This window comes from Sturnus vulgaris, chromosome 4, assembly GCF_052056855.1.
Source record: "Sturnus vulgaris isolate bStuVul1 chromosome 4, bStuVul1.hap1, whole genome shotgun sequence".
NCBI classification, from domain to species: domain Eukaryota; kingdom Metazoa; phylum Chordata; class Aves; order Passeriformes; family Sturnidae; genus Sturnus; species Sturnus vulgaris.
The window spans coordinates 73,145,480-73,157,547 of record NC_142246.1 but is presented as its reverse complement, the minus strand read 5'-3'; the positions used below and the strand labels follow the sequence as shown (position 1 = coordinate 73,157,547).

Here is a 12,068-nt window from a genome sequence, read left to right as displayed (position 1 = left end):
TTGGAGCATTTAAATCCATTTCTCCTCCTGTGAAACCCCAGGAGAAACAAGGCACAGCTTGGTAGACACAGACCTGAGCCCATCCTGATGATCTGGTGGAGTTGATCTGGTATTAAGTTATGTTTTATCCTACTCTTGGTCAATCTCTCAGGGCCTCTCTTTTCCTTAATTTTGTCTTCACTCTGGCCCTGGGTTATTCCTCTCGTAATTATTAGGCTTGATGTTCCAAAATGCAAAATGGTATGGCCCAAAGATATAAAAAACTGGAAAAAGCCCTGCTTATATCCCACTATAATATACACACCTAAAAATGAGTGAATACTGAAGTGGTTTGGTCACTGTGAACCTGAACACTCAGGTTAGTGAAGTCCTGTATTACCTTGATTTAAATTCTCCTGATTTATGATAAAATAACTCTGTTGCACTGAGTCCAGGTATGAGTGTCATCCTACCTAGACCCAATTTTGTCACTGATGAGGTCCTGTAGGAGGAAACCAATGTGGTTGTCAGCTTTACCTGCCTTTTGTTGAAATTGATGGTTCTCCTGAAACTGTTATTTCCATCTGATCAGCAGAAATGGAAACACCTTGCATAAGTTCAAGGAAATAGCTGGAAGGACTTGTACCACTCTTCTGTTGAGGGAAAAAAAAAAAGGCTATTCAATAATAATAAAAAAAGGAAAGCAATAAAAAATAGGAATTAAAAAAAAGGATTCTTGCTGTTCTGGCTGGTTTCCTACAAGCTCAACAAAATACTCAGTTTTCTCCTGCAGTAGGGATTCTCTTACTGCTTGCTGCACCAAGATATCTCCCTTCCTAATTAATGCCCCTTTCTAATGAAAGCTGTTGATAGCTCCTGCTTCAGGATGTCAGGGTAGACCAGGAATGTTCCTGAGGCCTGCACCCTTCCTGAATTTGGTTCAGGGGCTCAACTGCAAATAGATATTTTTTAATTTTTTTTTTGCAAGCAAATGCAGCTACTCTAATCATTGCAAATGGCTTTTGAAGAAGTGTTTGTAATCCTTGGAGCAGGAGGCTCAAGGCCAAGTGTGTTGGATTTTTGTCATTCCAAGTGTCACTTGTGCCTTTTCAAGTGCTGCTGATAAGCCACAGAGATACAAATTGTCCCAGGCTGCTGGGAAACTGCCACTTGGAGAAAATGAAGATTGTTTAATCGGAGCTTGGCTGTTAGGCTGAGAAAATCTGGTCTCTATTCAACATTTATTTTAGTCTCTTTGCACTTTTGAGGAACTCGGGGTTGGAATGAGGTTCAGAGAGATGCTGAGTGCACGTATGGGCTCTGGGAGATATTTTTAAACTCAATGACATCCTGGCCTAGGAACAGCAAGAAGCTTAACGAGTCCTTCATGGGCTTCAAAATGCAGATATGGAGTCGTGCTGATAAAACAAGCAGACAGGTTTGCTTCCAGATACAGTTTTTGCTTACTCTTCTGGCATGCCTCCTGATTTCCATGGATTTAGACCTCATGTAGAGTGTTTTACTGTATTTTTAATAGCTGGTTCTTAGGAGCACTTGAAAAAAGTAATTTTTTCATGTAATATTCTTAAGCGAAGAAAAATCATAGCTGCACCACAGCACCTAAAAGCAGCTGCTTGATTCTTTAGGTGTACATTTGGCTAGAAATCATTTGTACATCAAGAAAATGCAGACCTTCTGTGACATTTCTTAGAGGAGCTGAAACAAGGAACTGTTTTGAGAAACGCTGAGTTCTTGCTTCAGTGAGAGCAACGTGGGTATATTCACATTTACTTTGGTATTTTTGAGGTTTTTTGGTTATAAAACTATATTTTGAATTAACATGTCAGTATTTATCACCCAAACTGTTAGTACAGCCTCCTGCAAAGTTTAGTTCCTGGACATCAAAGAGGTGAGTTGAAATATTCTGAACCTCTGGACTTTGATCCTAGATTCAGTAAATTCCTGAATTATTTTTTTTTCCTGGCATCTTTACTGTTCCCTGCAGCTCCAGAATTTCACACTGTGCACAGATAAAAAGGTGGTAAACGTTAAGTGAAATTAAATGGGCCTTTGGTCCCACCAAGGATTACAGCAGTCTACTCTGCTCTCCAAATTTGTGTGTTCCTGGGTAAAGAGCCGGATAAAATTGCACAAAGGAAATTTTAAAAAGCAGAGAGAGGGATTTGGATTTAGGATCAATGTTTTACCCCGACATGTCCAGAGCAAAGTAAGAGGGGACATTCCAGCCTATTCCAAGTGGAATGAGGCTCTTTTACACTTTGGAGAACGTGAAAAGAAACAAAACAAGCAAAAACTCTGAAGTCTCCCCAGACGACAAGAGGAGTAGCAAGGCTGCAGGGTCACACCGTTGTTGCTTGTGCAGTTGGCTGGTGCATGGGGAATGACTCTGATTTTTATTTTTTTTTTTTTTCCCTTGTCTTTGCCCAGCTTGCAGCAGCCAGTGCCGGAGCTGCGACTCGGCCGCCGGCTGCACGTCGTGCAGAGATGCAGCCAAGGTCCTGCTCTTTGGGGAGTGCCAGTACCACAGCTGTGCTCAGCAGTATTACCTGGATTTTTCCAGCAACACTTGCAGAGGTGAAAAATACGTGGCTGGTTTTAAGGGGAAAAAGAAAAAAAAAAGAAAGAAATTCAAGTGCCTTGGCTAAGAATCCGTTAGGTGGCAACGGGAGCTGTGCAGGTGGCCTGCTTTAAAAAGGGTGTAGGAAGGGGAAAATTGTTCAGTGACAGGTTGCTTGCAAGGTTCTTCTGCAGGTTTGGTTTGTTTTTTTTTTTTTTTTTTTTTTTTGCTTTTTGGGCAGCCTGCTGTCACATACTTGAGCCTTTCAGTGGAACAAGATTATTGCAAATCGCTCTCTTGTAAATGATTTTGTAACTGAGCCAGCAAAGTTTTCAGGGGTCAGGTCCAGCAATTCATTTAGTCACGGGTCAGCTGATAAGGAGTGAGCTTGCCAGGATAAGTCTCTTTTTGGGGGCTTATCTGGCCTCCTGTACTTACCTGTCTCTCTCTCTGTCTTATTAAATCCTGCATCACTGGATGGCTGCAGAAACAGCAGTTTGGAGTGATTTAAAAGACACGTGACTTGAAAGATTTCCAGAACTCCCCAGCAGTGTTCCATAATGGAAATAAGTGATGTTTTCCCACAGCTTGTAGACCCCGAGTGCTAAGCCCTTGTGCAGGGTGAGCACCCCAGAAAGGGCTGCCCTGAACTGATTTTTGGTTTCTTCCAGAGTGTGACTGGAGCTGTAATGCCTGCAAAGGTCCCCAAAGGACTGACTGCCTGCAGTGCATGGAAGGGCACGTTCTCCACGAAGGAGCCTGTGTGGAAGAGTGTCCTGCAGCTTTCTACCGGGAATCAGACACGTGCCAGAGTGAGTTTGTATGGAGTGTTACTTCCAACTCTGTTTCCCTGCTTGTCTCCCAAGAGCTGGCAAGCTGAACTCTTTGCCTGTATCTCTTTAGGGTGTGATCAGCCCTGCCTTCAGTGCCACCAAGCAGACAAGTGCAGCCTTTGCCCAGCCCCGTTCTTCCTCCTGGGCAGCCTCTGTGTTCCCAAATGTGGGCAGAGATATTTTGCAGACGAGGCACGGCGTGAGTGCACAGGTGAGCACAGGGAGCTTGGTGCAGGGACAGTGGGCACGTGAGGAAGGAACTTCTGGCCAACTTGTATCATAACTGTTTGCCCACTGTCTTGGCTCTTTTTGTCAGGTAGGTAAGACACTCACAGTGGTGTTTCTGCTCTGAGCCTGGGGACAGCTCTGCGTGCCAGTGGCTGCACTGGTTTGGCAGTGTCTCAGTGGCGTTGTGCTTTCCACCCCATGCAGCTTGTCCTCCTGGATGCCTGGAGTGTGCCAGTGGCAGCCTGTGCCACCTCTGTGATAGCACCACGTTTCTGAAGAATAAGAGCTGTGTTTCTGCCTGTGGCCAGGGTTTCTATGGCAATACACGGACCAGAGAGTGTGAAGAAGGTGAGTGTCTCTCGAGACAGCAACATTTATCATCGGTGTAAAAACAGTGACAAAATATCTTGGGGGAAAGCCCTTCCTGAATCAAGTTGAGTGGTTACTTGTCCATTCTTTACACTAAACGAAGATTTACTAGTCTGTCTGCAGCTGGCTTTCAGTTCTGTGATGGGGAAATCAAGGCAGGAAGTGATTTGCCCAAGTCGTGGTGGGGATTGGGATGGATTGCAGTCTACCTGGGTCAGGAAAGAGCAGGGCACCCATAAAATAGTTGTGATTCCTGCAGTAACATTTCTCCCTTCTTTCCCTTCAGCCAGCAGGCATCCCTGGAGCTCCCGTGTGAGCAGCACCCTCAGGGTGGGGATTGGCGGCGTGCAGCCCCTAGACCTGTCCTTGCTGGGTGTGTGTGATCGGGGCGGTGCCTCGGGCCGGCTGCTGTTCCACGTGGACAGCGTTCCCTCCACCGGCCGCCTGCTGCTGCTGCTGCACGGGCGGGAGGAGCCGCTGAGCCACGGCCGCAGCTTCAGCTGCAGGGACGTGCGGGACAGGAGGGTGCGCTTCGTGCACGGCACAGAGGAGCCCAGGTGACCGGGGCAAAGCTTTTTGCCGAGCTCTTGCCTGATAAAAAAAATTGTTTTATCTTGAGAACGGGTATTTCCTTCTTCCTTGGAAGCGTTCCTGCAGGGAGGCACACTTGCCACTGCTGCTAAATCAACTTCCACGCTGTACCGTAGTGTAAGTGGTGGTGCAAAACTCCTCAGCTCATGGTACACGAGGTCACTGTGACCCAACTCCCAAACCTTCTGTGCTTTGGGGCTGCAGGAATCTGTCCCGTCTTCAGGATACTCAACTGAGAGTTAAGACTGGCATATTAATCTGATTGTTACCACATTTTCTTGGTATTGTTAGGAAGATGCTCAAGCGATGTCACTGCTGTGATCTCTGGCATAGTTTGCCTTCAGCCACTCCTTGTTTGCCTCCAGTATGAGCTCTGTTAGTGCCCTGGAATAATTAGTGGTGATTAGTAGCTGGCAAAGCTCACACTGCAAGGATGTAGCAAGGAAGCAGATTTTTTCCTGCAGCCAGGCAATAAGCCAGCCACACTGCCAAATTTCACATTTGATTTGCATCACCATAAAGCCTTGGCACCAGAGTGACATTGGTGGAACTGTTCTAAATTTCTGGCTTTGGAGGTCTTCGATCTAAATAAGATCTGAAGAAGACTTTTAGGGTGTCCTGATGCCAAGGGTTAGCTGGTGTTCACCAGACTTCAGGCATATTTCTATATCATGCTTTTTTTTTTTTTTAAGTGTACCTGGTAGTCACCATGAAATGTCAACATCTTGTCTTGAGAAACAAAGCTGCTTTCTTCCTAGTTATTACTCTATTTATTATTTATATTGTTACTTTAAGCTTCAAAGTGTTTGGGTGGCATCACTGAAAAGTAAATGGGAAGGAAAAATCCTGGCAAGTCCTGAAGCCAGAAAAGTGACGTTTTTCTTTAGCAGCGAGTGGCTGACATTTAGAATTGGCACTTTATCTTGGGGATGCCATCCAATGTGGATAACATTACTTAAAGGGAGATGAGGGTGTATTATTGCACAGCTAAAGGTGTTTTATTACCTGTTGTGAATCTTCAGGAGAAAATATTGTGAAAACATAATTGAAGAAAACGTGAGCTAAAGCTTCTGTCACTGGGCCAGTCACTTTTGCTGAATATATAATGTGCTTATCATTATTGAGTCCTGGAAGAGTAATTAATTAATTTATGTTTTCCTGTATTTTGTCTAGGAAAGGACAATTTACCTTGAAGGTCAGTGATCAAGACTCATTCTCCCACCTTAAGGTGATCAACATTCAAGCCTTCTCAACACAGGTAACAAAGCCTGGAAACGACCCCAAATTTTGTACCACTCGAAGCCCTGGTTTCTTGCAGGGGTAACAGAGGAGCTGGGTAGAACTTGAGCAGGGGTTCAGATCAGGCAAGTTGCACTCAACTCTCCCTTAGAGGTGGCAGCCAAGAGTCACATGGAGGAAAGGGATTTGGGGAGTTGACTGGAGAAGCTGGCCTGTGTAGTTTTGCTTGTGCAGGGAGTTGCAGCTGTGCAATCATAGAGCAGTTATCAGTGAGGGCTAAGGGATCCCTACTGCTCCCACCATCCTTTGGATCTGCTGATGCTCCAGTCCAGCCTCTTGCTGCAGGGCAATTTATATTCCATATTAGTCATTCCCATAACTTCTGGAAATTAGAAGTGCTCTAGTTTGTCCTTTAGAATAAGACAAACTGTGGGTTTTGATCCTGCCGTGTGTATATTGATTCTGGCTGGTGCTGAGATCTTGGCTCAGCCTCATCTCTTGTTTACCTCAGTAGGATGTTCACCTAAGTGAGAGCTGCAGTCAGTGCCCCAGAATTCATAAGTGGGGTTTAATGATAGGAATTCTGCCTGTTGATCCCTAATAACCCTGGGAAGTCGTGCACAGGTGAGGTGCCAGCAGTTGGCTCCCTGATGGATGTTCCCAGGGCTTTGACTTGGTCCCTGCAGGACTGCCTCCCTCCTGGGGCAGTGCATTACCCATGGCAAATGATGTTTATTGGGATCAATAGAGAGTGCAGATTGAAACTTTCTTGGTGACAAAAAACTAATTTAAACCAGCAGAAATACGGCCTCTAGCAGATCTTTGCTATAAGCTGAGTGAGGCTGTGGGGAACGTTGGAAATGAAATAAATACTGATGATGAAGACACCTCGTTTTGCTGTCATCTCAGAAGGCTAATGAGGATCAGCTGGAGTCAGATGCTTTCTATATAAATAACCCAAGTTTTTGCCTTTCCTAAGCCTAATGTGGCATGAGAATCTTTTAATGGGACTGATTCAGTTTAAATGCTAAATATTACTAGATCTGCCCACTGGGGGAAAAGGCATGGAGAGTGAAATAGGAGATTTCCAGGGATGAAGTGAGCTGATGTCCTTATCCCCAAACTTTTAATTCCAGCCTTTGATCATGATCCAGTGTCCCCAGAGACACCTCAGAGCTGCTTTTGTGTTCCAGGCACCGTACGTGTTCAGGAACGAGCCCCTCCTTGTGGGCAGGGGGGAAACCGGGACGATATCGGAGCTGGTGCTCGGCCTGGGGGACGGTGACAATCCTGAGGACGTGGTGCTGACGGTTTTGGAGGCTCCACGGCACGGGAAGCTGCTGGGGCCCCTTGGGGACCCTGCCACCTTGGGGCTGGGTGACCTGGTGGGCGGGAGGCTGCGCTACGCCCACGACGGCTCCGACAGCCGGCAGGACACGGCTCTTCTGCAAGTGAGCGACGGCTACCACTTCCTGAACATCCTGCTCCACATCAGGATTGCTGCCAAGGTATGTGCCAGCACAGAAACACTGGCAGGCAGATGGGGAGAGTCTGCAAGTGCTGCTCTGTCCCCAAGGTGTCACTAATCCTGAGTAACCCATCAGAGAAAAGAGTGGGTTGGTTGGATTTTGGAGGTCGCCCCAATTCTTGGTTTGCAGCAGCTCCAATTGTGCAGCTTGGATGATTCAGAGTCCATAGTTATTTGCTAACAAGCAGTACACTGTAATAAAACAGAAGGAGAAAAAGCTGAAGATATCTTCATTCCTTATTAATGTGAAAGGGTAACAAAAAGTAGAGCTGTCAGTAGAGGAGGTCACAGTCTGCAGTCCTCTATGTCAGACATCTGACACGGTGTCTTCGAGTTCCACCCCTTGCAAAGCAGTGAGGAGGGGATGTCACTGCCCCTCGTTGGCCCTCTCTGCTGTGTTAGATGTCTGTGACAGCTTGCAGGGAGCTTGGCCAGCTCCACGGAGTTCCACACAAGGAGGCACCGATCCCATTTGGACCCTGCAGGTTCTCCTGAAGCTGTGGCAGTAATTAATGTTAATTAGTGACTCACACAGCAGTCTGGGGATGAAAAACGAATTGCTTTCAAGGCTGGTGCTGTTATTAGACTCCTGGAATAAGAGGAGCTCTGCCTGTGGTTTCTTCACCCAGATGGCTTCCATGGCCCCAAGGAGCTTGAGTAGGATCACAAGGACTGTGAAAATGCTTGGGCACCACTCTGTGTTCTTTGTAACACCTTTTTTTTCCCCCACTGTTGATTCAGCAGGTTCTTGTAAATGCCAGTGAGGGTGAATTGCTGAGAGTAGTTTCTTTTATTATCCTGTTTTGTGTTCTGTGTCTCTCCTTATCGTTCCACATTTCTCTGTGCAGCACTTGGCTACAGAGAAGGATGAAGGTGGTGACAGAGGTGAGAGCAGGGCAGCTTTTAGGGCTTTTTCCAGGCCCTTTGGTTGCTAATGGCTGCTTTTCCCATCCAGACCCTTTGCTGCAGCTGTTGCAGTCTGAGCAGGGACATGGAAGCCTTTCTTCCCTGAAAGGCCAGGGGGAACACAGAAAAAAAAGGCAAAAGGTGTTTATTTTAGGGGTACCCCAGACCTCTCGAGATCCAGCTAAGGGAGGTCTCCAAGGTATTTACAAGGCAGCTGACCTTGCCCTGCCTGGGAGCAGGTAGCTGAAGCATGGACCAGGGAGCTTGTGAGCCTCCCTGAGCTCTCTGAAAACACTTTCACTGTGCTCTGAATTCATTCTTGTCAAATCTATTTTTTAAGTAGATGACAAAGCAAAAAGAGCTGTCTCATGAGTCTGTTCTTATTAACAAGCAGCATCAAAGCCATGTGGGAGTAGTATCACAACGTGCTGGATGGGTTTGATGTGGCCAGTGAAGGAACATTTAGTCATTCAGTGACCTAAAAGCTGAGGGTTTCCATGTTTATAACAAACCCACAGTGTAAGTGGAGTACAAATTAGGTGGGTGCACAGCAGACGTGCCAAAAAGGAGGTCAGAAATCATCCTGTAATGTGGCTCCTTTGCACAAATATCTTTTTATCTCTCTCTCTCCTGTCTCTGTGGCAGATCCAGAAGAGCACAGCAATGAGTCATTTATCAGTTTGGGGGCTGGTTATGTGGAGTAGTAAATGAGGAGGAAGGTGTTGCCTTAGATGGAGCAGTCAGGATTTTAAGTGATCACACAGTTCAAGGTGAACTGCAGCCACAGCCAGTTTCAAGGTGAATGTGCAGAAATCCAGAAAAGAAGTCATATTTACAGCAGCTAGAACCATGGCATGGAAGAGGTCATGAGGAATTTGGTGACCTGTCCAGTAAAGCAAATTAGAGCCAAAAAGGGCTGATATAATCCTTGAATGCCAGAGTAGTGTTACTGAAATAAATGGAAATTGTAGTGACACTATTACTGCAATCCAATGCTGACATCCACATTTCAGGATATTGGATAAATATTCATTTGAAAAAAAAAAAAAAGCCCCAGGAATAGCTTGAAAGTTAGGAAACCCACTGATTAACTAAAGACTTGGGTGGATGCTCAGAGAGAATGAGGATGGTGGTAAAAGACGAAATTATGGAGGGAGACTTGGGTCAGCAGCAGGAAATTAGGAATTAGAGGACAAGGTCAGTTCTGCAGGCAGGGAATTGGGTCTGGGGGATACAACAGAAGGATCCACAATCATTTCTCCAGGCATACAACCAGGGTGGAATGTGTAAGAAATTCCAGAATACTCTCCTTGATCCTTCCTTTTCCCTGGAAAGTCTCTTTCCATCAGCACAGCACTGCTCACATTCCAGCCTTTCCCTGCTGTCCCCCTGCCTGCAGAGTGCCAGGATCCCCAGGCTGGTGACCAATTCCCTGGTGTGGGTGCCCCAGGGAGGAATGCTGCAAATCTCCAGGACAATCCTGCACTCCGAGCTGCCCGGTGCCAGCGACTCTGACATCACCTACACCATCACCAAGGAGCAGCCCAGGCATGGTAAATCCCTCTGCACTTCTGCTGTCCAAGAGCAGCACTCTCCCGTGGTGCTGTGTGCACCTGGGGCAATATTTCCTTACAATGGTGTGCTGGCTGAGTGCTGCTAACCTCATCTTTTCCCACTTCCAAGGGCCATGCAAAGTAACAGAGCACTTGTGCCCTTCCTGATCATCTGTGTTTGTCCAGGGATTTATTTACAGCCCTGAGAGAGCAGAATCTTTCTGCCAAAAGATAATCCTCCATGGTGAATTTCTGCTTTCTACCTCTAGAAATTGCTGAGCAAAAAGTTTACCTTGAAGAATTCCCTAAATTCCGTGACATTTGATTTAATTTGTCCCAGAGGAAGGGGTTGCTGACTGAAACAGGAATTGGTGATGTTTGGATCTGCACATAATTCTTGTCCCCAAATTCCTTTTGAGAGGCTCTGAGCTCAGCTCTCAGAGCAGTGACTTTGACAGCAACCCCATGCTTAGGGAGGATCTTCAGGGTAAAGGGGGAGTGTGGAAGGTTTTGGGATTTGTGACTGAGCTATAAATGGAGAAAAACAGGATGAAAAAGAGGTGTCGTGTTGAAGGAAACAAAATATGGAAAGAAAAGGAAATTGTTCTTCTCTTACTCAGCATCACTGTTTCCTTCACAAAAACCATGCCTTCGAAAAACATATTTTGTACTTCTAAGAAATGATACCATATTTAATTTGCTGATCCAGGAAAATTAGAGGATCCCTCTAGCAACATCCAGGCTTTTTTTTATCCTTTTGCTGTGAGGACAGGCTGGTTTCCAAAATAGCTGCCAGCACCTGATGGAAACAGATAATGAGAGCTTTGCAGTTTAGAAGAGAAGTAATTAATTTGTATTCCCTCTTTAGTTTTCTGCAGATGAAGGTCTGTCTCCTCGTTTTTAATAAGCATTTACATGAAAACAGGAATTTTTCCCTGAGGAGTGTGTCTCCTGCTGCCTATCCCTAACTAAAATTTATAATCCTGTGTTTGTATCACCATAATTATTGCTGCTGTGATTAATTGCAGGTATATAAACGGGTTTGTAGCTGCAGATGAGGAAGAAGCAGAAGAAATCAATGATCACCAAAATTTATCTAAAATACTGTTTTGCAGAAAGGGAGGGGAAAAATAAGAGAGAGAGAAATGTGGAAAATTGGTCCTGAATCCAGAAGGGCTTATCTGCCTTAACTTAGTCTGTGACTAATGGGAAAGATATTCATACCTATAGAAAATATAGAATTTGATTTTTAGATTTTTAGGGGAACTCCCATGAGCAAAACCATAGGATCTGGAATGTAATTAGGGTACTGATAAGGAATTTTAGCCCAGGGTTTGATGATCCAATGGAAGTGTGATACTGCACCTTGCTGAATTGCTTTTTTTTCTTGCTCCAACTTTTCAAGGGTGATTTGGAGAAATGAAACGGGAGAGCTTATGATGGATGTTTCACATAAGAGAGTGATTAATTATCAATCAGCAGAATTATCAACCCGTTTAATGGAATTAATTAACAAGATTTCCCAATGTCACCGAGATGTCTCAATGTGTGCCGATGGCTTTTGGGAACTCTGTCACTGAGCACTGCATGGAATAAAGCTCTGACTGGGTGGGCATTTGCCTTGGCTGCTCCTCAGCTGGAGCCAAGGTAGCTCTTGCTGTTTGTGTTCTCCCAATTTGCTCTTTGCTTTCTCCAGGGGAAGTGGTGCTGCTGGTGCCCATGGCTGCAGATGGCCCAGCAGAGTCCTGGCAGCTTTTACCTGATGGCAGAGCAGCCTCCCCCACAACCTCCTTCACCCAGCAGGACATCAGTGATGGCATCGTGTGGTACAGGCACTCTGGAGCTGAAGTAGAGAGTGACTCCTTCCAGTTCCAGGTATTCCTCAGCATCTCCCTGAAAATACCACGTGGCAGCTCTCTGAGGTTGTGTTTTGTGAGTCTGAGTTTTAACAGTAACACAGATCTGTGTGTAAATACACACTGGCAAATACACCACCCTCTCATAAAGCCTAGAACATTTCCACCAAGTGAAAAACAATCCAAGTGCCTTTTTAAAAATGGTGTGTTTGTGAGCCCCAGAGCCACACAACCCTTGCTTCCCAAGCTAATAATTTAATTTTGGCTTCAGAGCCCTTCATCTTGCCAACAGACCCAAAGGTGGAAATACTCCCCAGAAGCTGGGAAAACTAAAATAAATCCCCACTCCCAACAGGCTTAAGAGCCATAAAATTCCTCAGACAGGTCCTGGCTGTTTGCTGGGAGGGT

General features: G+C 45.6%; 1 protein-coding gene across 1 annotated transcript in view; it reads left to right on the top strand.

The window, feature by feature from the left end:
• The window catches only part of FRAS1 (Fraser extracellular matrix complex subunit 1), a 59,440-nt gene that overhangs the window by 19,358 nt on the left and 28,014 nt on the right, over positions 1-12,068 (top strand). Inside the window, exons 11-19 of the mRNA XM_088164324.1 lie at positions 2,428-2,574; positions 3,229-3,369; positions 3,461-3,601; positions 3,823-3,966; positions 4,274-4,544; positions 5,752-5,836; positions 7,011-7,325; positions 9,651-9,804; positions 11,501-11,679. Coding sequence (XP_088020450.1) covers positions 2,428-2,574; positions 3,229-3,369; positions 3,461-3,601; positions 3,823-3,966; positions 4,274-4,544; positions 5,752-5,836; positions 7,011-7,325; positions 9,651-9,804; positions 11,501-11,679 — 1,577 coding nt within the window. The remainder of the gene's footprint in view (positions 1-2,427; positions 2,575-3,228; positions 3,370-3,460; positions 3,602-3,822; positions 3,967-4,273; positions 4,545-5,751; positions 5,837-7,010; positions 7,326-9,650; positions 9,805-11,500; positions 11,680-12,068) is intronic.